At 37.1% G+C, this 27,381-nt stretch overlaps 1 protein-coding gene across 4 annotated transcripts in view; it reads right to left on the bottom strand.

Annotated features, from left to right (window-relative positions):
- The window catches only part of adgrl3.1 (adhesion G protein-coupled receptor L3.1), a 119,613-nt gene that overhangs the window by 7,137 nt on the left and 85,095 nt on the right, over positions 1 to 27,381 (bottom strand). For all 4 annotated transcript variants that reach the window (XM_079856002.1, XM_079856003.1, XM_079856000.1 and 1 more), the window contains exons 12-20: positions 16,892 to 17,014; positions 16,600 to 16,805; positions 16,318 to 16,494; positions 12,860 to 13,069; positions 12,238 to 12,458; positions 9,424 to 9,490; positions 7,733 to 7,824; positions 2,631 to 2,799; positions 64 to 192 (exon numbers count right to left, since the gene is read on the bottom strand). In XM_079856002.1, coding sequence (XP_079712128.1) covers positions 64 to 192; positions 2,631 to 2,799; positions 7,733 to 7,824; positions 9,424 to 9,490; positions 12,238 to 12,458; positions 12,860 to 13,069; positions 16,318 to 16,494; positions 16,600 to 16,805; positions 16,892 to 17,014 — 1,394 coding nt within the window. The remainder of the gene's footprint in view (positions 1 to 63; positions 193 to 2,630; positions 2,800 to 7,732; positions 7,825 to 9,423; positions 9,491 to 12,237; positions 12,459 to 12,859; positions 13,070 to 16,317; positions 16,495 to 16,599; positions 16,806 to 16,891; positions 17,015 to 27,381) is intronic.

Below are 27,381 nucleotides of genomic sequence, written 5' to 3'. Positions count from 1 at the left end.
AAAATCACTTGAGATGGGGTTGGAGGATCCCCTCCAGGTGTGTGTACGGTGTTTGCATGATACCTGTGAGTTGGTGGAATAGCGTCCAGGTGTGCGGGCCGTACTGGTCTTTGTTGAAGTGGAGATGGTTGACTCCACACTCTTCCCACTGCAGCAGTGTGTGCGGAGACATCGGCCATACTCCTTACGCACCTGCAAAGAAACATACAGACAGTTTGGTTAACCAAGGTTTAGGGGAAGTGAGAAATGCTTCAGTTAACAATTAAATTGAATTGAATTAAATCTCGAATTAAAAAAATTTGTGCTATCAAATCGATTAATCGCGATTAACACACATCTAACACTCACACACACACACATATATATATATAAATATATACAAACTTATGTTAGCTGTGATTAAATGTGATTAATCAATCATACATAAATAGATACATTAAGTACTGATCAAAAGTTTGGAAACATTACTATTTTTTTATGTTTTTGAAAGGATCATGTGACACTGAAGATGTAGCTTTGCAACACAGAAATAAATTATATTTTAAAGTATATTGAAATAGAAAACCATTATTTTAAATAGTAATATTTCACAATATTACTGCCTTTTCTGTATTTTTGATTTAAAAAATGCAGGCTTGATGAGCATAAGAGACTTTTTTCAAAAACATTAGAAATAGTAATGTTTCCAAACTTTTGATCGGTACTGTACAGTATATACACGCACGCACACGCATGCGCGCACACACACACACACACACACACACAAATAAAAATGCAGTTGATACACACAATGGCTTGAATGAACCTCTTCTATGATAAGCATGTTTTTTTTATTTATGAATGAATTTAAGTTTTTTTGGTTAGTTCAGGTTGAAAAATGTCATGTGGTGCGACTCCCTAAAACCCAATGATATTTATGGATTAATAATTTGTGATATAACTTTTTATAAAAATAATGACATGTTTTAAGGAAACATGTTATTATTTTCTAATTGATTCAACATTAAGCCTTCAATTGGGACATTTTCTCAGCAAATATCGATGTATGTGATTAACTGCGATTTGATTACTTAGTCAGCATTTCTTGTAATTAGATTGCATTTTTTTTCATCGATTGGCCATTCCTTGTGTCCTTGTGTTAAAGAGTTCACTCGGTTTATCTCAGTTCCAGCAGGTTCCAGCATGTCAGTGCGAGCGCATTTGTGCGCTTGTGAACAGCAAAGTGAACTTTCGTGTGCATGGCAGGAACTTTCATATCATTTTCATGACCTCAATAGTTAGCATGCTGGACGACCTTCCTAACGCTGTAATCTTAATCAGGAAAAACACACATGTACATTCAACATCACGACCTTTACCTCAATTCTCAAACAACAAGGACCAAAACTTGTATTGCTCCATCCAAAAATCTAGACATAATAACAATAATGACCAATATCAGTACAAAATTCCCCATTGTATCAGCAATAATACAGCTATAATTGCTTTTTAATGTTGTTAACATGGATGCTGTGTTATTGTTTGCGCAGCTGTTGAAAGAAAACTCTCTAAGATCGGCCAAATAAAATCTCTATGGATGACTGCACACCCAACTCCTCAAAGACCTCAACCAAACAGGACTTACGGCTTTAGATTTATATCACTGCTGTCTCCACAAAACCCAAATAAGCCTAGATCAGTCCCTCGTCTTGTAAAAACAGCTTTGTGTGGGTCTTTGAGAGAATATATACTACGTTAAGAAGATCCATTAGGTATTTAGTCCAATTTATTAGTTAAAAATGTTATGAAATCATTCGCTTTCGGCTTAGAAGTTGCCTGCACGCACATGTATTTAATGCGAAAGAAACATGATAAATTGGCATTTCAGCTTCAAGGTTGGCCAGCGCAATACATAATCAATTTTAACAACAGTCCAATTATTCTGTCCGTCAATACATAAGAAAATTCATACATACACATATTATTTTTCTCTGATCGATATCTGTTTCCTTCTACAGCTAAAATTCACCGGTGTAATGTGTACTTGTATATGAGCATTTTCATGCTAAATGACTCTGGAAGCTATCCATCGGTCGGCCATCAGATAATTAAAAGGTTTAAAATCTATCAAGAGCTAAATAAATCTGATGAGCTGAGGGTCTCTAATTGAGCATGCATGTGACAGAAGGGTTGATTAATGAGATCATTACTAATGAGAGGCCAGTAAAAATGCCCAGGAAAGAGGTCAATTGAGCCTCAGTATGAGTGTGTGCACGTGATTGCAATACTGCAGATGTTTGCATAACATACAGTATTTGGGTGATTCTTCAAGTTAGGGGATCTTTTCTGTCAGCTAAGATGATTTAATGGAAAAGAAAATGCTTTAAAAAAAAAACCAATCGTTCTATTTTCAGAGGAGAGATTAAATTAAATTCTACATTTAAGAAAATCAAGGGAAAATTCTACTTCCACATTTCCAAGAACTTCGGTCGGTGTGATATACGGTGTGATTCGGTCGGAAAGATATTTTTTATGTTTTTGAAAGAATATTGAAAATCTTAAGATGCAAAGAGAAAAAGCTCTCGAGTAGTCAAAAGTGCTCCTAACTGAAGAATCACCCTTATGTGTATGTGTGTTTGTGTGTGTGTCACCTTCTTCTGCAGGATGCAGTGAAATATGAAGATGAACATTCCCTGCAGCGAGTTAAAGACGGTAAAGAGGTAGGCCATGATGACTGTACTCTCATTGATATACATCAATCCAAACGCCCAGGTTAACCCCAGCAGACACAGCAGAGCTATGGCACCTATAACCCAGGACCTAAGAGAGAGAGAGAGAGAGAGAGAAAGATAAATTAAACAGATAAAGTGCATTACTCTCACTCAAGCACAGCTGACACACTTCCATGTATGACCTTAGCCAGTTTATATTATCTAAGTTTATTAAAATGTTATAAGTCTGTGTATGTTTCCTCACTTCAACAATAGTAGGATGAAAACATAAACTGTCTCAGAGAAAGGCATTATTCTACAGCAGTCAAATGTCAAGCTGGCTCCAGCCATAATGTCTACTAGTCTGTACTTAGCACTGAGCCTCACACTCATTTAGTGATGTCATTTACTCTTTGGGGTCACACACACACACACACACACACACACACACACACACACACACACTTAGACTCACATAATCAGCTTGCAACCCATTTATACTGTGAACTGAGCTAATGTGACAGGCTAATGTTTGGCACCGAAACAAGATCATTAGAAAGTATGAGAGAGAGAGAGAGAGAGAGAGAGAGAGAGAGAGAGAGAGAGAGAGAGAGAGAGAGAGAGAGAGAGAGGGAGGGAGACGTACAGACAGACAGACAGACGGGGAAACTTTTGAGACGATATACAGAGAGACAGTCAATGTTAATTATTGTTTCCATCAGAGACAATAATAATAAAAAATAATGGCGGATCAAGGTGGCAAGACAGACAGACAGACAGAAGTGTTGATTTTGAACCAACTCGGGACTGATGCAGCAAGAGAACACGCACTCATGAAGAATTATAATTACATTGTTCATTTCAAAGAGCCACGTTGCAGAATTGATGAATCACTTAAATAATTTGAACATTCAGAGAAGCAATCAAACAGTGGAAGAACTACACAGCTAAACACTCCAATCAGAATGCATGATTCAGAAAACTGGCACTCTGATTGGCTGGAGACCCTTACCAGTGACTATCCATAACAAGCCATGCCTCAACAGAATGCTGAAATGTAAAACAGAAAAAAAGGATGGAAAAGGAAACAAAGAAAAAAGACAGATGAGGCTGATGAATGATTCATAAACATCATAAATAAAACAAAACAAACTCAAGAGTTGGAAAACACAAACAAATAAAATGAAAACTTTTTATGATGATGATGAGGATTATGGAAATATGGTTGAATTTTCGCAGTCAACACAGTTGTCTGCCAGTAAGTTTAGGAGTAACTTGCACCTTGTGACAATTTCAAAGTGAGAACTGCGATGGTGGGTGGAGTTAAGCTCTCAGAAGCCAATCACTTCACTGGAGCCAAGATAATCTATTCTATGCACGCCAACTTCAGGACTTCAGATGGAATTTGTGCTGAGGCAAAACTTTTGACTGGGCCAGACTTTCTAACTTTAAATTTAGAGAGAGATAAAATGTAATAAATCAGCCATGTATCCTGTGCTTGCAGAGCCATTTGTCTCTGCTCTTTTTTTTGTTACTGATTTGGTGACAAAGAGACTAAGGCCCCGATCAGACAGAACACGTTTTTTTGCAGTGAGAGGATCCTTTTTTAAATTGTTTTCTATTGGCAGTGAGCGTTTTGCACGCTATTTATGCGCCCCGGGTGCATTTTTTTTCAAGAACTTTATTGAACAATATAAACAACCATAAGCTGCCTGCTGTGCCTCGCATTTTTGTAGGAGTGCTCTGAGCGGCTGAAGTAAAAAAATGTTTTATCTCTGAGCAGAAAAGCGCCAGACGTCATTCACACTTTTTTTTCCATTGTCCAATCGAATGAATGGAGAAGCGGGCCTTCCGTTGTGGTGACGGAAATGTACATTTGCTTGTCTTTGGTCCAGAGACTGCAATGATGGAGGAGAAACTTGTGGTGGCTGCCGCGGGTTACGCGGAGCAGTATGACTTCACGAGCCCTCTGCTTGTCCATTTTTTTGTCCAAGTTGCAGCTAATATGACAGTTTACTTAACTTTATTTGCGCTATAATCCTTGATTAGATTGACTAGGTGCTAGGTGGTTGCTAGGTGGTTGCCTGCAGCACACTGCTATTTTCTAAATAAAAAAAAGTCAACCAAAAAAAGGCAGTGCGGTGTGTCGCGCGTTTTCAAACCTGAAAAACACGTTATGTCTGATCGGGGCCTAATAGTGCAAAGGTTAGGGTTAGATAATAACACACACTAGGACTTAGTAACAATGTTGTAAAGAAAGATTATATGATGTATGTAGTATAGTATGTATGCTGAGTACACAGTTGCCATAGATAAATACCTAAATGCCTAAATACTTAAATTATATATATTTTCACAATTTGAAATAAATCTTTACTTTTATTCAGTAAGTATGAATTAAATTGATCAAAAGCACTTACAATGTTACAAAATATTTCTTTTGAATATTCATCAAAGAATCCTGAAAAAAGTATCGCAATATTGATAATAAGAAATGTTTCTTAAGTACCAAATCAACACATTAGAGTGATTTCTGTAGGATGAAACAGCTGAAAATTTCAGATTTGCCATCACAAGAATAAATTACATTTTTCTTTCATTTTTAAACATATTAAAATAAAAAGCATTTTTTTAATTGTAATATTTCACAATGTTACTGTTTTTACAGCTTACAAACCTATAGTTTTCTTTATTGTTTCCTATATGTTTGTTATTATGGTGTTGGCAAACATTGTTAAATCAAAGACACATTAACACATATTTGTCCATTAATATCTGACCGTTAATTAGAGGTGTTTAAATGACAACTGGTTTTTATTATCTAATGTACTGACATACATTTTTAAGTGTGGTTTAAAAAATTCTGGTGGCAAATTAATTTTGGTAGCTGTTAAAATAAAGTTTTGTAAACTTATAAATATGGCAAACAGTTATGTTAACTGTTAACTCTTGAAGTTTATATTTAGTAGCGATTTCAGACACAATACTGGCACAATACAGTTACATTGTCTATTTTTGCTCCTCCAATGAAAATAGTTTCAAGTAGAAATAATGAAAAACAAACTAATAAAAATGATGAAAACACATAAAATGACTAAGAGATAAAATAAAATTGAAAATATGAACATAAAAGATAATTCAAAATAAAATAGCTAAACGATACTAAAAGAACACAGGTTTGTTCATGGATAAATCTGTTTTTTTAACAATTGGGTTAAGTAAATGATTCAATGACTCACTTAAAAAGACAGTAGGTGTGTTCGACTTGAAGCGGTGCTGCGCAGACCGACTGGTGCATGACATCAGAGTATAGCAAGAGCGATTCGAAAGCATACGGAGCCATCTGCTCTCTAATCGCTCTTGTGGTACTGTGATGTCATACATCGATCGGTGCTGTTTCAAGTCGAACACACCTACAGTAGGCTGCATCCGAAATTGCATACTTCCCATTATACTATATTCCCTACTATATAGACCTTATGTAGCCCCCCCCCCTTTTCAGCACTGCGCTCGTTGTCTTTTGACTTCCGGTCTGTATTTTCACAGCGATTTTGCGTGTTTATTAATGAACGGCTCATTTTAAAATCTTCCTGGTCGACTAACATTTTTTAAGTCATCTGCTTTAAACATTACAGTCCTCATGATAACTTTCGTTAACTTTACATTAAGTAAATCCACTTCAAAAGCTAATAACTCCTGGACAGCAGCGCCATAGAAATATACAGAGCGACCGCTAAAACGGAAGTTCAAAGACAATATTCTAAAGATGGTGGCGCCCTCGTTTCTCTGGCGCATAAGGTCTATAGTAGGCAAAAAAACAGAATGTGATAAAAGAAGTATGTCCGAATTCACAGTATTCATAAATGAGAACGGAAAAAGTCCCCAGATGATCTACTACTTCCAGCGAGATTCTGAAGTGCGCATTCGATGGTCACTTTACTATCCCATGAGGCCACGGGAGGGTATTTATGAATGGAGGTAAAGCGACGCAACTGACACTGGTAGGTCAAATGATAATGACAACATGGCGAATGTAGTACGTCCAGATTACATTCATACTACACACATTCATACTATTTAGAACATACAGTACTTTTTTTAGAGGTCGTGAAGTAATTACTTATTCAAAATAAATAGCCTACCTACTCAAGAGTGTATACGGTTTTGGACAGCAGCCCTAATCTCGTTTCGTTCCTGAATGAATCAATGTTTTGAACTATTCCTTTGTGTGAATGAGTCAATGACTCACTCATAAAGCAGTCACTTGCTGCCACCTACTGGCATATCGATGTAACCTACAGAAACCCCCACCACTAATGCACAAACTGACATTTCGGAACGTCCCAGTGCTGTTGTACTATGTATCAGCAGTTTTGGAACAGCGCTTGTCCAATCATATAAGTGTACTGTAACTGTTGTATAACATGAACATCTGTTCAGAACACTAGAACTACAGCAGAAAATCTGCATTTGGGTCACAGATTTGAACAGTGACTCCTCTGCCTGTGTTCTGAACATCAAAAAGAATAATCAATTACTGGAATATGCTAACTAACCTAGATTCAGCATGTACTGTCTGCCAACGGGCTGCTGTGTATAGATGAGCCATACTACACGCTGGGCACTGCACAGTTTCTGATCCCCCACACTACTGGCTGTGTTTTAATACACCCTAATACGCCAGCCCCTTGTGTCCTAGCACTCTTAAAGATGATGCTGACTTAATTTGAATAAATAGCACAGGGAATGTGATTTATGTCAAGTTTTTTTTATTTAATCATTACAGATTCTGTCCCATGAGAACTCAAACATCAAGGAGAAAGTGGCAGATGAAGACACTTTAAACTGCGTCTAACTTTAGATATGCAGTAGAACATTCTTCTCATTTAAACACCTCTAAGGAGCGGTTTGAAATTAAAGGACAATTGTGTGTTTAGTGAAAATGAAGACAGTTGCAGTGCAAGCAAGAAAAGCAATAAAGTACGCACACACACACACACACACACACACACACACATTGAAACACAGAATAAATGCCTTACTTGATGTTGTCCAGGCAACCAGAGTCAGGTTTGAGAATCGCAGTATGGTGAAACATCTTATATAGCGCAATGCCCAGGAAAATAACATTTAGCTGCAACACAAAAACATAAAATGCATGAAATTATAAAAGAAGACTCTTAACATCATTAATTAACCAATGCATTTCAAAGACTTTGCTATTCATTTGTAATCGGTGGATACGGATATTTGAATTCCTTACTGGGCATATTTTCATTTGTATGTCAGGAATGAATAAACAGATTTAAATTAATAAAATAAAGCAGAATCGCTCAATGGAGGATTCATCTTTCTAGCACGCTCATTTTCATGCCTTTACGAACCCTGGAAATCACAGTTTTATAATGGGAAATACTAATGCACCAAAATGAACTTTCTTGGCAAAAACTGAAACTACTGGAACTGAAAACCCTAATTTTAAAGACTTTGTTAGAAATAATGATGTTTAAACAATCTGATAACTGTATAAAACAGCATTTATGCATGTGTCAGTGTTGATGAATGTGATGTTGCCTATATCAAACAGAGATCTTGCTTTTTTGACACATTATTATGACGTGCAGATAACAATAACTCCAAAACTGATGTTTTTTTTCAATACAAGCACATCCTTACCCTACAGTATAATAATATAACAACATAAGATTTGTATAACGCTTGTACAAGACAAGTGCATGTGTGCAACCTGTTAAACCTCTGGATTAAACATCTAATATCCAAGGGGAACATCTTGGAAAATGCAAGCACATATATACATAACATTTTTTGGTTTTAATATTTTATCATTACAATGGTGTTTGAATTGTCTCACACATTGTGTGTGCACAGTTAGAAAAAAAACTAACAAATGTAAACTGCATTCATGTTTGAAATTTTGTCTGCGTACATTTCATCATGCGTCAAACCAGCTACTTGTCTCGTCAACTGTAAATGTGAGAGTTTTATGGTAAAATATCAGTAGCTGATGTTTATATGACAGGTATGATTCTTCTCCATGTCAACCATTTGGTTATCTGATTTTGATAGTAGTGTTTCAGCCAAAATTTCAAAGTTTTCTCATAAAATTTCAGTACATGCCCAATAGGAACCCTTTTGGGAATGTTAGGTTTTCATGTTTTATGGGGACTTTCCACAGACATGATGATTTTTATACTGTACAAACAGTGTATTTTATACCCTAACCCTAAACCTACCCATCACAGAAAACTTTCTAAATTTTTACATTTTCAAAAACATCACTTAGTATGATTTATAAGCTGTTTTCCTCATCTGGACCAAAACATTTCCCCTGAAGGACAAGGATTTCAGATATTGCCATTTTGGGTGGGACATTTTGCCCACATAATGTAGGGTTTACCTGAACGAACACACACACGCACGCACACACACACACACACACACACACACACACACACACACACACACACACACACACACACACACACACACACACACACACACACACACACACCTCTTTCTCTATATATAGCAGTTGGGTTGCTCAGCTTGTTTTGCAGGGTGACTGTGACTTTCCCGTAATTGGGAAAATGCCCTCGACACACTATTATCTGAACCCCCCATGTGGGTGTGTGTGTGCGCGTCAATGTGGAATTGGCTTTGCTCTATCATTCTCCAAACCCCCAGCGTGTGTGTTTCTGTGTGTTAAACTCACCATGATGATGAGAGTAGCAGGCCCAATGAAACTCCAGATAAAGTAAGTATCTAACCTGAGCCAGCACCTACACAGAAAAAGAGAGCAAGAGAGAGATTTCCAAATGAAACTGGTCTCCAACCCCTTCCAATTAAGAACAAAGCAGGTTTAAGTTTCAGGAAGGAATGTTAATATGTAATGTTCTGATGTTTGGTTGATCATCGCATCGCCCACATAACATTCGGAACCTCAAGGGGTGATTGACAACCCAGAGCTGAATTATTAAACTCTTCATCTCTGCTATACTGAAATCACATCTAAAGCCTAGCAGGAGTGGAACATATACACACACTGTTTGAGTGTGTATGTATGTGTGTGTGTGTCTGTTCCAGGCCACCAAGTCAGACATGCTCCCTCTTTAAAGAACAGATACCATATGCTAGAGAATGCAGAAACCAAATAGGATTATAAATATTTTAGGAACTTCAATTCATGTACGCTGGGATTAGGCCAAGCATACATGCTCTTTGTGCTGTATTTTAGCTCTTAACAGCCTGGCACTGATTTCACCAACCATCTGCCATGACAACACCTTAATTTATGCTCCTCTCCACCATGGGGACATGGTCTTTATGGTTTGTGTGGAGTTTAGGAATAATATGAAAGTGTGGGAGACACATTAAGGTTTGAAAAGCATTGATTATCTCCCAAAAACTGGGGGGACGAATGCTATAAAAGTGGCATGGCCACGTTTCCCCTGCATAAGGATCCTTACTCCCCTGTTTAGATCTCCACTGTTGGCTTAGGTTAACAGGATCTGCAGTAAAATAGTGTTCTTCTCCTTCCCTCCCTCCCTTGCATTCAATTCTTGTTTTTAAATGAGCGTGACCTAATTATGCGGTCTGGTGAGACTGTGTGCTTGAGTGACCACCACTTATTCATATGCCACATTCAGCATCTCATCTTTAAATGATGATTTTTGCTGAAATATTTATCTGAGTGAACATCCCTCATGGCTGTGTCTGGCCACTAACTGCAGTAATGCCAGCTGAACAGTTTTCTTTATGAATATGAATTAGGGCAATTTCACCAGTTTGCCCATTTCAGAACTCGTGAACACACTAGCGACTTTAAGCACAACCTAATCTGATGTGCTTGGCACTTGCAAAACATTTAGCTGGAGTAGACAGCATTAGAGGGATTTCTGATCTCCTACACTCACTGATCAGAAGTCATTTTGTGGCTTATTGCTTTCAAAGAGAGGAGCATGTTTTGACTGTGTATTTGTAAACTTTATTTATATTTGGTGTACTTGCATTAATGTTCAAAAGTTTGGGGTAGGTAAGATTTTTTTAAAGTCTTACTGTATGTATTTGATCAAAAATACAGTAAAATATTTTTACAATTTGAAATAACTGTTTCCTATTTTAATATATTTTAAAATCTAATGTATTCCTGTCTTGGCAAAGCTGAATTTTCAGGAGCTATGACTGCAGTTTTCAGTGTCCTTCAGAATTTTTTTTTTCCAGAATTCTTTGATGAATAGAAAGTTTATTTGAAACTAAAAACCTTTTGTAACAAGTCTTTACTGTCACTTTCTAGCTGAGTAAAACTATTTATATATATTTTTTTTCTTTTCTTTTTACTCCTTGGAGTTTAAAACTTTTGGACCCCATTGACTTTCATTGTTTGTACGAAAACAGCCGAACATCCTTGGTTTAGAATGGCATGAGGGTAAGCATAAAGGAATTTTCATTTTTCAGTGAACGACAATATCTCTTTAATGAAATAATTATATATGATTTGAGTCAGGTTATTTGTGATCATGAAGTCATTTGCCACAAAGCAGCCGTGTTTTTATCCAAAGTGACTTTCAGGGCACTAATTGCAAAGCCATTCCCTCTTGAGCAGTCTGGTGTGATGTGTCTCGCTCAAGGGCACAGTGCTAATAGAGCAGGTCTGTGATCTCAGTAACTCTTTTCCTGTGTCACTAATTCCTGAGATTGGACCTGAAATCCTCCTTAACCATTAGGGAACACTGCTAGTAAGAAAGCAACTGGGTCTTTGCAAGCAAAACTGGAATGGAAGCCGACAGACGCCTTTTGGACATCACACTAGTGATAGACCAATACATTGGCCAGACAGATTAATTGGCTGATAGTTGTGTCCGCTTGGCCAAATCAAGTGTTACCTCCCCCTTATGTTTGTTCCAAAATCTTCAGAGAGCTGTCAATGAATAATAAGTGATATGTTTTTTTGTTTTTGTTTTTCTAGTGGATTTTGAGTAAATATTGTGTGGAATAATAGTGTAAGATTTTATTTGAATTATGTAGGGGAGACTCTGTAACTAAAAGGTTTTGATTTACATAAATTAAATTTTGATTTACAGACCATTTACATAAATGTGTTTTCTTTCAAAAATTGTCTTTTGCATCTCTCTTCAATTAAAATATTTGTATGAATTTTGTTCTTAAAACTAAAATTTCAATATCGTATTTTTGTAAGAGCAAACAAGACAACAAAACCACCCTGGCATACATTCAGGCAACTATAGGGGCAAGTTGTCACATTTTATACTGAAAGTTTAATTTTTTTTATATATATATATATATATTTATATAAATATATATTGCTAACATTTGTTCAATTTAACTGAAAAGGTTGTTTAATGGCACACACTTACACACATGCTGCATGTTGAAAAAAAATATTCATGTTGTGTGTTCAGTCAACTGTATCTTTTTTCCTGTTTAAAAAGAGTAACAACTAACCCCTTTATGCGCATTTTATATTGGCAATTGTCCACCATGCACCTTGTATGTGCCATATACATACACTCTTTCAGTTCCATAGCTGCGATAATCCACGGCGGCAGAAACAGCCACTATAACAGCAGGCACTCCGTATCCAGTGAGATAGAAGTACTTGGTGCGCGAATACTCGCTTTCGAACACTTCCACCAGCATGATGTACAGCTGTACGCCTTCCAGAAACATCCATGTAAACGCAGCCAAGAAGAAGAAATGCAGCAGGGCCGCAAACACCGCACAGACGATCTGTAACAAAGACACACACTGAGCACAAACGGTGTTGAAATTATCTACCCAGTATCTGTGTGATCTGAGCTGCTTTGAGTATTAACCGTCTGTTCTGTTATCACTTCAGAAATTTCCCGACGGATTTTCAGTACTTTATCTTTGTCATTTTCCATTTGTCTTTGCTTATATTCTCCTCTCTCTCTCTCTCTTTCTCTCTCTCTCTCTAAGGACACAATGAGGTTTTTTTTTTTCATTAACGAGAGGTCAAAGACCCACTCTATTTCTGTAATTAACAAGAGTCAGATGCCCAACTTGGCGACTTAAGGAATTGTGTGTGTGTTCTGCAATAAATCTAAGTCCATCAAGTGTGCATATGTGGGCCTTTTCATGTGGAGCAGGTGTGTGTGTGTGTATCGTACGGGCTGGTCTGCACGGTTGATCCCGGTGAGGAAGAGCGTTTCAGCGATAAAGAGGGAGATGCAGAGGTTCTTATGGATGGTGTTCCTGTCGCTTTGGAGACCACGGAAGAAACAGAAGGTGAAGATGCAGATGAGCAGACAGACCAGTGACAGCAGGATCCCCACCCACGTTATGACGTCCAACAGCAGCTCATGCACCTGGCCTGCTTTCTGAGAATTAGAGAGAGTGAGAAGAGGGAATGATGTTAGTCAAGGTCCATATAAGCATCTACTACATTCAGTAAATGTTACCCGTGCTGGCAAAATGAGTCACAACGAGCAAATTTTCGAAAATGATTTATTGTTATTTTCACATTCTATTAAAAACCTTCGAAATGATATATATATTACTGAGCTACATCTGTTTTAAGTCGATAGAGTCAGCAAAGTAAATTTTGAGAAAATCTAGTTTTCTGAAGGTTCCAAAACAAAATCACCTAGCAACCATACCTTAAAATCCCTGGTAATAACACCAAATTCGGCACACACCAAGTCAAAACCAAATATCTGTAGGACAAATATATATTCAACTTTTTTTTCCCATGATACCACAATTGTTTGATTTAAATTAATGAAACAGACATATATTAAAACCTACTGTACCGCACAATCTAATACATATTACACATCAATGTTTTCCCCAACAGTTAAACAAATGTTCACTTAAGACATAACAGATAATGCGCGTAAGATCATGTTGTTTACATCAGCATGAGTTTGAAAATCACATTTAATTGGTTCGCTATAAGAGAATATTCACAAAGTTGGAATGCTGCATTTTAAAACAATTCCAAACTTGTGCTGAGGGGAAGCGGCAGTCGTCGAGAAGCGAGCAGAGAAACACAGCAATTTTCATGGACAAGGGAGAGGTACTCCTCTCAGAATACGCACAAATAAAGATACTTTTAGTAATATTATGAAATAAAATTACAAATTAAAATAACTGTCATCTATGATATATTTTAAAATGTAATTTCTTCATGTGATAGATTAGTAAGTAGATTTTTTGTAATAATATAAAACGCTTGACTATCACTTTTGACCAATTTAATGTGTCCATTTTGGAAAAAAAAAAAAGTACTACAAAACCTCAAACATTTGAACAGTAGTATATGTAAGCTTGACTACAAAATTTCTCAACAAGCCTATTCCTAGTATGGAAGTTCCTTGCTGGTAGAGTTCAGACAGGATGCAGAACTTGATCGGTCAAAGCCCAGGTGGAATATGCAGACCTTATTATTATTATTATTCTTTACATTTTCTGCACTGATTTTGGAGGAAGATCTGCAAAATGGACTTAAACATGGTCAAATTTGTTAAAAAGAGCTGATACTGCAGTACTCTTTTTTTGCGGCTGAAAGCATTATAAAATACATACAAATATTTAATAATTCAACATAATGTTTCACTTCTTAAATGGTGAGCATTCAATTTTTGCAGAGTCACAGATTGTGGGCCTGGGTTTGTCGGAAAGGTCCATTCATTTCAGCGGTAGTGTGAGAAATTTGCCACTGACAAGACTCAGTGTTCAGTGAATGTGTGCAGTCAGGCCTGAACACACAGAAGTATACACACACTAAATGGTTTTATTAATCATTCATACATATACGCAACATCCATTAATGCAGCCTCAAGGGTGTGGGTCCAAATGGTGTGTGTGTGTGTGTGTGTGTGTGTGTGTGTGTGTGTGTGTGTGTGTGTGTGTGTGTGTGTGTGTGTGTGTGTGTGTGAATGTTTAAGGTCACTCCTCCCCTCTGCACACAACATTTACATTTATGTATATCCTGACCTTTTGCCTTTACGTTTTGTGCATAAATCATTTCGGCAGTCTTCTGTTGACACACACATGCATACACCTCATGACATGTTCATGCATGTTCAATTCATTAGTCTCCACTATATTTGGACTTTCCACATCTGTTTTGTCCATGTATTACTGTTTGCATGTGTGTGTTTGTGTGCAGTGAGAGAGAGATGAGTGTCCTCTCTGAGATACTGTAACACACATTACACAGTCTTATAGCCCGAGGCAAGAGCCGAGTGGCTTCAGGAGACCTGTGAGGTCTCTCCTAGCGGTGGAAGACGTAACCTATTGCAGTGCTAGTGAGTGCAGTTCAAATTTTTATACTGGGTCTGGTTGTAAATCTCAGGTTAGCTGTAAAGTATTCCATTCTCAACCGAATTACTAGAAGAGTACAGCATCAAATTCAATGACCACCACTTCACCAGCCATTAATAATCAACTTATGCTTATTGTGGCCACATAAATTGCTATGGATGAAACTCAACATGACATTCACTGCCCAACAGCTCCAAGTCCTCAACCAGCTCAATCAGTTCCCCACCATTAAATCAATGGTGGTCCACCAGCTCAAACTAGGTTGATCAAGATGGTACCAGGTCAACATCTGCTCCGCCATAGCCTGTCTAGCTGGGAAACCACTTAACTAGTCTGGACCAGCTAATAATGACCAACTTTGACCAATTGGTAACTTATAGAGTTACCTTAAATTAATTTAAGCTGGGTTTTCAGTTATATGAAGTCATGGGTATATCGTTTGTATAGTTTAAATCTATAGTGGGCACTGTTAGTTATTAAGCTTTGTCTTTTGATGAAAATGAACTTTAAATGTACTGACTCGAGGTTTAAATGGACATTTTAGTCCATTATACAAGGCATATACATTTGATTCATTTTGATATATTTTTTTTGACTGGACATTTTAGTCCATTATACAAGGCATATACATTTGATTCATTTTGATATTTTTTTTTGACAACAACATTTCAGCTGATGATAATGAGCAAATCAGTGTTGATATTAACTAAAAAAAAAAAAAAAAAAAAAAAAAAATATATATATATATATATATATATATATATATATATATATATAAAAAAAACTTTACATTTATTGAAATAAAGCTAAAATAAAGCAAAGTAAACTATAAATATTAGATTAATAAAAAAAAAGAATAACTTGAAATGTTGGCTTGGCAACTAACTAAAATAAAGTTTAAGACTAAAGTTGACTAATGTTAATTAAAACTAGATAAAAAAAAAAAGAAAGCTAAATAGATAAACTAAAAAAAAAAAAAAATCATTCCATTAAAAATAAATGGAAAATATAAATAAATGCTTCAGTAGTATATAAATAATGCTAAAGTAACATCGGTGCTTGAAAATGTGTTAATCTATAAGAGACATTCTGAATAGCAAGTACCTTTTTGTCAAATTCATCTGTTAATAGCTTGCAGTCTCTTCTTGCTAATTAAAATCGTTTAATTACTTTCCATCTTTTTGTCTAATTTTCTTTCATTGTCACTGAACAAATCAAGAAATCATTTGTTAATACACAGTATACATTTTCATTAGTAATTTAATTGACGAGATTAGTACTGATAACGTAACAGACATACCTTGACCTCCACGTGGGCCATGAGCACGGCAAAGTTCGTGAGGTGTGTGCAAGAACAGGACGTGTGAGTGCGGTTGGTGCCTAGTAGTCTGCAGTCCTGAGTGGACCAGTATCCGGTCATGGTGCGTTTGGAGTAACTCCAAAAGGAGCAGTTCGGATTGAAGTTCTCTTCCGACTGCTGGAATAAGGAGATGCACATCATACACTCCATTATAGTGACAGAAATCACTAGAAGGCAGAAATACTCCAAAAAGAAAGATGAAAATGTAAGTGTATATAATACCTGTATGTGTCTGACAGTGAAGAACACAGGTTCAGAAAGGTAGACCTTGTTACTGTCTTTATTAATAGCTGCAGTAATAACAGGTGAGTTGACTATAAGTGAATAGTTTGGATAGGCCGCTTCACTGCCGAGCCGCACGCTAGCATTCTCCGTAGACAGGTACTGGCCGAGGTTCTTATAGAGAACCAGAGCCAAACGGATCTCACCTGAGGAATAGAAAATACAGAAGCGGTCAGTCTGGGAAGTGTCAGATTGTGAATTAAAAAGAGGCAAATGGACAATGACAGATTACCGTTGCGTCCTTGCTGTTTGAGTGTGTTGGCTGAGAGATGAATGGAGTTGCCGGATAATCCAGTTTGAGGGAAGGTTAGATCAGCCAGATTAACATCTGTACTTAGACGCGCCACCTCCAGTTCTGCAAAACATAAACATGTTCACAATAAGATGCTGCTGTTATCAGACACGAGGGGAACTGTAAGTTTAGCTCTTTTCTATTAGAAGTCCTGTGTTTTCAGAAAGCACGAAAGCGAATTTTATAGAAAATATGAAAAGATACTGATAAAACATTGCCAGTCTATGTAAAATTATGACACACGGACACGGTACCCAGAGATGATGCACCGTATTTTTACCCTTTTCATAGTATTGAGAGGTTCACGCTATGGATTAAACTCTGTCTCACCCCTCATTTTAAAATGAATATATTTGAGTGCACATCAGTAAGAACACCCACATTTGCTTCAAGGTAAATTAATGGTAATAACATAATGTTAATTCATTTACATATGGATTCAGGTCACATTAGAGGTGACAGCTACTAAAAAGCTCACAGTACCGTAGATGTGTGAAGCAGTTCTGTTCACTTACGCTAATGTTATCATTTGTAATCGATTTCAAATGAGGCTTCTCTCTTTTCAGTTGACTGCGATAAGCGCTTTTCTTTCTCTTCTCGAGTCAGTTTTTAATTTAACAATTTCTTTAAAGAAAGACAAAAGATGTTTTGCAATCTCACACTTCATTACAGATTACAAAGAATAATACAAGCATATTATACTGAAAAATTCATTCCTATGGGATGTTCTATAACACTAGTTTGAGCCAGAGCCGCTGAAAAACAAAGTTGCGACATGCTTTAATCTCGTGGTCACGTGGTTCATAGAGCTCTCAATAGTTCCAAAAAACTCTGTGCTGTCAATCTGTTTGAATGGGTTTAAGCAGGATAGACAGCAGTTTCACTATATTTGCAGCAATTCCTTGTAAATATTAACGCATAATATGCATTGTTTGTGCATTGAATATACGCTGACAGTAGCATTTTCTTCTGGGGAGAGATAAAGAAACAACATTAATATGCTTTTCTTCCTTCGAGGGTCACACTCATACTCCATGGCGGTCAAAAGTGACCAAACTCCTTAAGTGTAACTTTTTATCTTTTTGGTACTAAATAATATTTGTGCAGATCCATTTAAAATAATATTATTTTTTTCTAATATGTTTATTATTCATGTTACAATTAGTGTTGTATTTAAGGTTAAAATAGAGAAAAAGTTCTAATGCAAATTAGAGGCATCTGGTGGCCCGAAAGATAATATTCATATGTAATGCCATGGTTAACCATTAGATGCCTCTATGGCTCTTTAATAAATATACATGTATATCGCTCTGGTCTAGTTGCTCAAAACTCAAGAGCATAATTGCTTACTTTTTTTTTTTTTTTGGTTTTGCATTTGTGTATATATTTAGACATGATCAAACACTAGATTTTTATAAGTTTAGATTTTTCTGTTACATTTAAAAGGTTAATTATTCACATCCTAATGGTTTTTTATACTCACAGTATATACACAGCAAGTGAATATTAATGAATGCAAGCAAATACTGAATTTAACCCATGAAAAAAGTTTAAAATACTGTTAACAAAACCAATTTATTACAAACAAAACTCTTTTTTATATACTATCTCCAGTGAGGCACTAGATAAGTTATTTCTTGAATTCACAGAAACTCATTCAACCTCCTACAGGGAGAGAAAGATTGTATTTTATCTAACTGCAATTAGAGTCTAACTATCTATTATGTAACAATAAACATTAAAGTGCTTCATAAAATACCACTACTTTCTAGATTCCTGAGAGCTCAACTAATGTGTTAAAATGTCAAAAAGAAAAAAGTTTACCAGTGAGTGCGCTTGAGAAACACTGAAATGAATGGGGTTCAATGCTGGAACTACAGTATTGGTTGTTTGAACTATTGCTTGCTCCACGACATGCGATACTTCCACATTCCTCAATTCCAATGGAAATCTTTGGGAGTGTCGCAACTCTGTTTTTTTAAAGGCTCTGATATGAACTGGCAACAGTGACAAAGGGGGTGGGGCTTAGCAAAGGGTCGGTTCCACCTGTCACAGTAGGTATAGGACATTCTGCATTAGGTTAATATGAGGAATAGAAATTCACGTTATTTACATCAAATATGCAAATGTGTTGTATACATTTTTTAACACATCTGTAGAAAAATATTTTTGAAGAATTAAAGTCATTTCCCCATCGAAACATGCAGACATCCTTGGGATTTAAAGATGTATGTTTTTTTTTTAATTACATGAAAAGGAAAAACACGTCTGCATTCACAAATCAGTGTTTCTGTAGAAACTCATAAATTTATCAAAGACCATATATAAATCAGTTTATTGATTGTCCAGTATGCGCTTAAGACACTGCATTCAAACAATGTTTATTTATTGAGTAAAGATGAAAGACACCTTTGGCTGGCCAAAGAGCTTTATAAATTCACTCTGAGACATGAAAGTATGTGTCTGCATGTGCGAGTGCGGTATATCACATCAGCGTGTGAAGTCTACAGTTCCCTAGAGGAGCGATGAGTTATACAACAGGCGTGTGATGAAGTTATACATCTTTAAATCACATCTGAATCTGTGTGTGTGTGTGTGAGCATTATTAAAATCATTTCCCTCGTATCTGCAGGTGGTCTCTAGGCCAAGCTACAGGCGGTTTATGTAATTTTCTGCCCAGGTTTGTAATATAAAGTAAAAAAATACAGCTCTGTATGTGTCTGTTTGTGCACAAGTGTGCGTTTTATGAAATACAGATTTCTGTTGCATCTTAAACTAGATAAAATCCTTATTAAAGGCAAAATGTAACACCCTTCTGATCTCATTTAACAGATAATACTTTTATGTCATCATCACATTAAGTTATTTACAAACTACATCACATTACACCTCTCTAATAATCAAAATCTAATAATCAAAATGATGTTCCTGAAATGAGTTCTAATTATGCAAGTCAGATGGTGCAAATTTCCTCAGTAGTTTTCGGATGAGATGTAACATATTGTATACCCTCGTCTACAGATGACTGAATCAATGAGCTTGTGACAGATTTGGAGTGCTTTTACCCTCCTCAGACCTGTCTTAGAGCTGAACGCACCATGGATTACCTGTTTGACACTTTTTTTTTCTGGTCTGACATATAAGAAAGGATATTTTCAGGTGGAAAGTGAGATACTTGCAGAGAAAACACAAAGAAAACCTGAAGTAATAAACTCACACTCCCCAGGGTAATGATCAGAGGGATATGGTGTGTGTGTGTGTGTGTGTGTGTGTGTGTGTGTGTGTGTGTGTGTGTGTGTGTGTGTGTGTGTGTGTGTGTGTGTGTGTGTGTGTGAGAGAGAGAGAGAGAGAGAGAGAGAGAGAGAGAGAGAGAGAGAGAGAGAGAGAGAGAGAGAGAGAGAGAGATCCATAAGAAACAGAACGGCCCAGTTATATAAAGCACTTCAAGCACTGCACAGCAGATATGGTGCCTTCAAAGCAGACACACACACACACACACACACACACACACACACACACACACACACACACACACACACACACACACACACACACACACACACACACACACACACACACACACACACACACACACACACACACACACAGGCTGCAGGGGTGCTCACACTGTGCTAACCTAATTAGCTGAATCTAGTCTTCACAGAAAACTAGCACTGAAACACACAAGCGTAATCTATAAACATGCTCTATTCAAACCAGACAAGTCGTTTGGATGGTTCTTCTGGTATTCTGTTTTAAAAAGATTTATAGAGCATCTTTTTTCACCTAAAAATGACAATATCTGCATTCCGTCTCTAAAAAAAGCAATTTCCCACATATTCTTCGCTCTTTAGTGTACACATTAATTTAACAAGAACAGCTCACAGCATACAGAAAGCCTTAAAGGAGGATGAATGGAGAGAGGGAGAGAGAATAAGAGGAGGAATAAGTTTCTCATTTGAATAAACGGATAATGGTAGGAGATTTTGTCTGCGAGATTTAGATTAGCTTTCGGCTAAGATTTGAGATTGAAGATCAAAAAGGAAGAATATAATGATAAAAACACTATTTTATTTTTACTGAAAGGCTTGTGTATGCAAAAAAAGGATTTGAGCTCACTGCTGAAAAGCATCTAAGAAGTTCTGCATATTCATTTCTTGATTAAGTCTTATGTAAAATACATAAAATACATCAGATATGTATGGTTGCATAAATCCATGTTTCATGACTGATTTTTTAGCACCCCATCCACAACAAGTTTCCAGTCTGTCTTCAGTACACATTAGAAACGAACATGCTGAACAAAACGGCACAATCACATAAAATCAGAAGTTATTTGATGTTTAATGTGCAGTTATGTGGAAAGGAATTTTGGAACAATGAGATGGCAAAATGGAAAGAGAAAACAAGCAATTTACAAAATGTTTTCACAGCCAAAGGGTCAAAAGAAAGTTTAGCTGATTAGCATGGTTAGCCCTTGCCGACAGACGCAGTTTTAATAAACAATACAGTTTGCTCTGATCTACACTGTAAAAAGTGAACATGTGCAGTTGTTGCTTTAAGGAGATATTTCTACCTGATACCTATACAATCTAATTTTGTTGTTGTAACCTGATCCAAACAGGTTTTTGGAAAAAAAAAAATAAAACAAGGGAATGTAATTGAGTTACTTTGACCCAATATACAATTTCCAATAAAGCTCAGGATGGACACATTCGACGCATGCGCACTAAAACCACACCAGACCTATAGAGGGCAGTATAACCGTAACTCATGTCAGCTACAAGACATCTGCTCTGAAGGACAAATAAGAAGAAAAGGTTTGTGTTTGGCGGATCCTTGCTGATCTGCGAATTTTACTTCAAAGATAAACGAATATACATCAAATTACATCAATATACACTCAAAAAATATTTGACCTCTTGTTCTTGTTATTTAAAATGAGCTAAGGTAACACAATTTAACATTTGTCACAACTTAATTTCATTGTGTTCAATCCACCTAATATATTTAAAAGTGAAGTTTACTTAATTCATTTGTGTTGAAACTATGTGAATAATTTTTTTGACATAACTAGCTGGGCAGTTGATCTGTTCCCAACATGCTTTGCAAGGTACTGCATTAGGAGAGTAAATTTAGGGATTCATATAGGGTTATTGTATGTGTTTTTCGGTAAAGAGAAAGATGTTGGTAGTTTATGTTAATGTTTAATGTTCAGTTATGTTGGACATTTAGAGGAGTTTCTGTTATTGAATTTTATGATTACCATTGTGCTGAAGAGTAGCGCTTGTGGGCACTCAATGTTCTATGTCCGTACTGATACCTATCTTCTCTTATTGGTTCATTATATATAATGATGAACAACACTACTTGTTTGAAACTTAAGCCTCAGTAAATTAATAAAAAAATGAGGTTGGATCACCATAAAACATTAAGTTTGACTAAAAGTTAAGTTAAACATACTAGAGTAAATCAATTTGACCTAAACCAACTAAATTGTGTTGACCCAAATAAACTGATTTATTTTGAATTAACTAAATTAAATTGTTTTTGTTTAAACATTTCTTCCATTAAATTAAGTAAGGGTAATGAATTGATTTTTGAGAGTATTTACATCAGGGTGGAAAAGGACTTTCAACATATACTTAAATACCTTGCTGGAGAAATCAGGTTATATCTACTGACAGTTATGCTTCAGTAGAATCTTGTTTTTTTTTCAGGTTGGTTGAATTCAGTTATAATCAATAATGAAACTAAACAAGTTATTTTAGATGTTACCACATGGAGTTGAACAGACAAAACATTTGTTCTTCAGTGTAGGATCCCAAAGTGATTCTATTGGCTCAAAGAACTTTTAATTGGCATTCTGTTGATTAAAAATCGTACAAAATCACTTTATGTTGTATGTCGTCAGAACTATGTTATGTCTTTCAAATTGTTAATAAACTGAAACTATAGACAGTGAAATAAAAAAAATCTTTTTACTTATTTATTTAACTTACATTTTGCAAGCTAACCGCAGCGTACTAGCTTATCACACTGCTAGTCGATTATTATGTTAGCTTAGTCTATACCAGTGTTATTTTAGTATTATTTTCAAACTATTAGTATTTATAATTATTTTAAATTAGCTTTGTTTTTTTTTAGTTTTAGTAATTTAGTACTTCAAGTTCAACTTATTTTATTTTAATTAGTTGGCAAGGCAACATTTTTGTTAATTTTTTCATCTAATATTTAAATTGTATTTTATTTCAGCTTTATTTCAAGTAAAAAAATATTTTTTAATGTTTTTAACATTTTCAAATGTTTCATACAGTTTTATACATTTTTGTTTGATCAAGCATTGCAAATGGTTAGGCAGACTCAACAAGTCCAATTTCATAATATGACAGTTAATGTTTTACCAGTGCCAAATTTTGTTATAGAATGCTATTAAATGCCTGAAATGAATTTAGATTTTTCCCTGTCTGGTGTCTTTCGCATCCCAGCCAATGATAACACTAGTGATTGGTTTGGAACTGTGCACATTCTCGAGATGCATCAGCCAATCAACATTCTAATAAAGTAATTTTCCTCTGGCTTTCAGAGTGAATAGTTACAGTACATGCCATTTATGGCTGTGATATTTTAATTCCTTTCTAAAGCACTTTGAATTGCCATAGTGTATGAAATGTGCTATATAAATAAACTTGCCTTGCCTTGAATGGAAATGCTAACAGTTATCTTTTTAGGAGTTTTTGATGTTGCTTATCCTTTAATGAAACCCTCTAAAACAACCCTGTAAAACATCAAGGCCAAACAAGTAAGGCAGATGATCAGATGCAACAACAAAAAAAGCGCACACACGTACAAAAAGTGATGAAATACGCAGAGAGAGGGGGGGAAAAAGACAGGCTAGAGGGCAATCCCATGGAGAGCTATTTTTCTCAAACGAGATGCATGTGAACTGGCCTTGAGTGGTGGAATGGCGGATAAATTGTTTGCCAGGAACGATAAATTTCCCCCTTTGCACTGTGTGAAAGCACTGGAGCAGAATAGAGCGGTTAGCATGGATCCCTGAGCACCATCCCCCCGCCTCGATTTCTCTCATTTTTATATTTTTGTTTTCTTTCATTTATTCTATTCCTCTCTATTTCATCCTCTCTTTTCCACTCTCTGTCTCACTCTTTCTGTCTCTGGTAATGTTCCCTTAATTCTGTCTCCTCCTTAGTATTGTTCTTCCAGCTGTTCTCATGTCCCCCCTTATTACTTTCAAATCTTTGCCACCGGCTCCCTCACTTTCTTCCCCTCTATTCTTTCACTGTGTTTCTCTGTAACTGCGAACTGTAAAGATTAGAGGAACAGTTAATCAAAAAATGAAAATGCTGTCAACATTTACTCAACCTCATGTCACTCCAAACCTGCATGACTGGAAAAAAGTATGAAGATGGTACTGATCGCTTATTACAATGATCAGGAACTGAAGCTTTCAAGCTTTAAAAATGCCCACAAAAGAATAAAATAAAGTAACGTAAAAGTGGCCCATACAACTTTTGCATATGCAACTTAAAATAAAATAAAATAAAATGCAGGTGGCTATCAAGTTAAGTTGCAATTGATAGAAAGAACTGCTAGGTTGTTAAGTCATGTCTTATCTGACCTGGGAAGGACTGCACTCTCAGAATGAACATGTGCATGTCACCCCTGCTTAAAATTGGTTTCCTCTGTGAAAAAACAACAACAACAACATTTGTTTCCCTGTGGGTCATAGTGTCACTCACAGCATCTCCTCATGAAATTTCACCACTCACAAAAAAACTGAGATCGTGAAGATTTAGATTTTGTTCTTAGTATTGTTCTTGTGGTGGCTAATTTCATAATTTTGTTTCTACATGAACGCATTAAGTTAAATTAAATTAAGTTCTGGGGTTATTATGACAATAAAAAAAGTATTCCAGTAAATATTGGTCTCTCAACAGTCACTGATCATAGCTTAAATAGAAATAATCATGCATTATTCTGCAGTTCCTAGAAAAGTTACAGGCCAACTGGCTGTCATTTATTCGTCAGATCCAATTTTTAGTTGCATTTGGTGAATGTTAATTTTAAACCCTGTCTGTAAACCTTGTGTGTGTGTGTGTGTGTGCATGAGCTCATGGTTTTGAGTGATTGTTGCAGCTATACAATTTCAGCACAGTGTTTTGATTAATGTCATGGTTATAGGTGTGTGTGTGCACATGAATAAGAAAACCTGTCAGTGTATTTGTGTATGAATGACAGAGCGAGTTAAGCATGTTTTTTTTTTATGAGATTTTTGCTTTTTATTAGGACAATGGGTCTCATTCACTAAGCATACGTATGCACTAATTTATGCATGAAATCTGCATACAAACATTTTCACGAACAAATCATAATTATGACCGCCGCTAGCGTAGCTAGCGAAAGCGGTCATATAGGGATTGTCAAAGTTTTTTTTTTTTTTTTTTCCCGTCACCTTACTGAATTTTTCGTCAACGATACCAGGGACACCGAAGCACCGGGGAACATGAAATTTGGTGGGCATGTAGCCCCACTAGACTTCTAAGGAAAAATTTCGTTTGGTCCCCGGGGGCCACTCCCCCCCCGCGCTGGGCCCCCCCAAACCCAAAAAAATGCAGTTTTTCCTAAATAACTACCTGAACCGTGGCACCGAGGATGAAGAAATTTTTATGGTATGTTGGTCTACTAGACTTTTACGGAAAAATTTCGTTTGGTCCCCGGGGGCCACTTTCCCCCCCGCGCTGGGGCCCCCGTAAATTTTTCGTCAACGATACCAGGGACACCGAAACACCGGGGAACATGAAATTTGGTGGGCATGTAGCCCCACTAGACTTCTACGGAAAAATTTCGTTTGGTCCCCGGGGGCCACTCCCCCCCCGCGCTGGGCCCCCCCAAACCCCAAAATATGCAGTTTTTCCTAAATAACTACCTGAACCGTGGCACCGAGGATGAAGAAATTTTTATGGTATGTTGGTCTACTAGACTTTTACGGAAAAATTTCGTTTGGTCCCCGGGGGCCACTCACCCCCCGCGCTGGGGCCCCCGTAAATTTTTCGTCAACGATACCAGGGACACCGAAGCACCGGGGAACATGAAATTTGGTGGGCATGTAGCCCCACTAGACTTCTAAGGAAAAATTTCGTTTGGTCCCCGGGGGCCACTCCCCCCCTGTGCTGGGCCCCCCCAAACCCCAAAAAATGCAGTTTTTCCTAAATAACTACCTGAACCGTGGCACCGAGGATGAAGACATTTTTATGGTATGTTGGTCTACTAGACTTTTACGGAAAAATTTCATTTGGTCCCCGGGGGCCACTTCCCCCCCCGCGCTGGGGCCCCCGTAAATTTTTCGTCAACGATACCAGGGACACCGAAACACCGGGGAACATGAAATTTGGTGGGCATGTAGCCCCACTAGACTTCTACGGAAAAATTTCGTTTGGTCCCCGGGGGCCACTCCCCCCCTGCGCTGGGCCCCCCCAAACCCCAAAAAATTCAGTTTTTCCTAAATAACTACCTGAACCGTGGCACCGAGGATGAAGACATTTTTATGGTATGTTGGTCTACTAGACTTTTACGGAAAAATTTCGTTTGGTCCCCGGGGGCCACTCCCCCCTCCGCGCTGGGGCCCCCATAAATTTTTCGTCAACGATACCAGGGACACCGAAGCACCGGGGAACATGAAATTTGGTGGGCATGTAGCCCCACTAGACTTCTACGGAAAAATTTCGTTTGGTCCCCGGGGGCCACTCCCCCCCCGCGCTGGGCCCCCCCAAACTCAAAAAATGCAGTTTTTCCTAAATAACTACCTGAACCGTGGCACCGAGGATGAAGAAATTTTTATGGTATGTTGGTCTACTAGACTTTTACGGAAAAATTTTGTTTGGTCCCCGGGGGCCACTTCCCCCCTGCGCTGGGGCCCCCGTAAATTTTTCGTCAACGATACCAGGGACACCGAAACAAAAGAAATTTTTATGGTATGTTGCTCTTAAGGGCCCACATCAACCTAGCCCACAATCACTCATTTGTGATTTGCGCCCCTCCCATAAAAAATGAAAATGCAATATTATTCTGCTTTAATCGCCCCTATCTTCAGTGGAGATGTTCAGAACTGCACCATATTTCATGTGTATGATTAACTTGACATCCTCTGGGGGTATCCTCTGCTAAGTTTCGTAGAATTTCATCCATGGGGGGGTATAAAATAAATTCATTTATGTGCACATTTAGTGACTGTACACTCATCGGCCTGTAGATGGTGCTGTTGAGCGAAGGGTTGCTGGTTTAGGATGATACTGTCACACACACACATGCAGGAATACAAACAAACGCAAGCATGCACACACACTGACATCCACACGCACAGACACACACCCATACACACACATACAAATCCACATGCACAGACACACACA

This window comes from Squalius cephalus (genome assembly GCF_949319135.1).
Source record: "Squalius cephalus genome assembly, chromosome: 2".
Classification (NCBI taxonomy): Eukaryota; Metazoa; Chordata; class Actinopteri; order Cypriniformes; family Leuciscidae; genus Squalius; species Squalius cephalus.
Note: the sequence above shows the minus strand (reverse complement) of the source record. Positions and strands in the feature narration are given on the sequence as shown.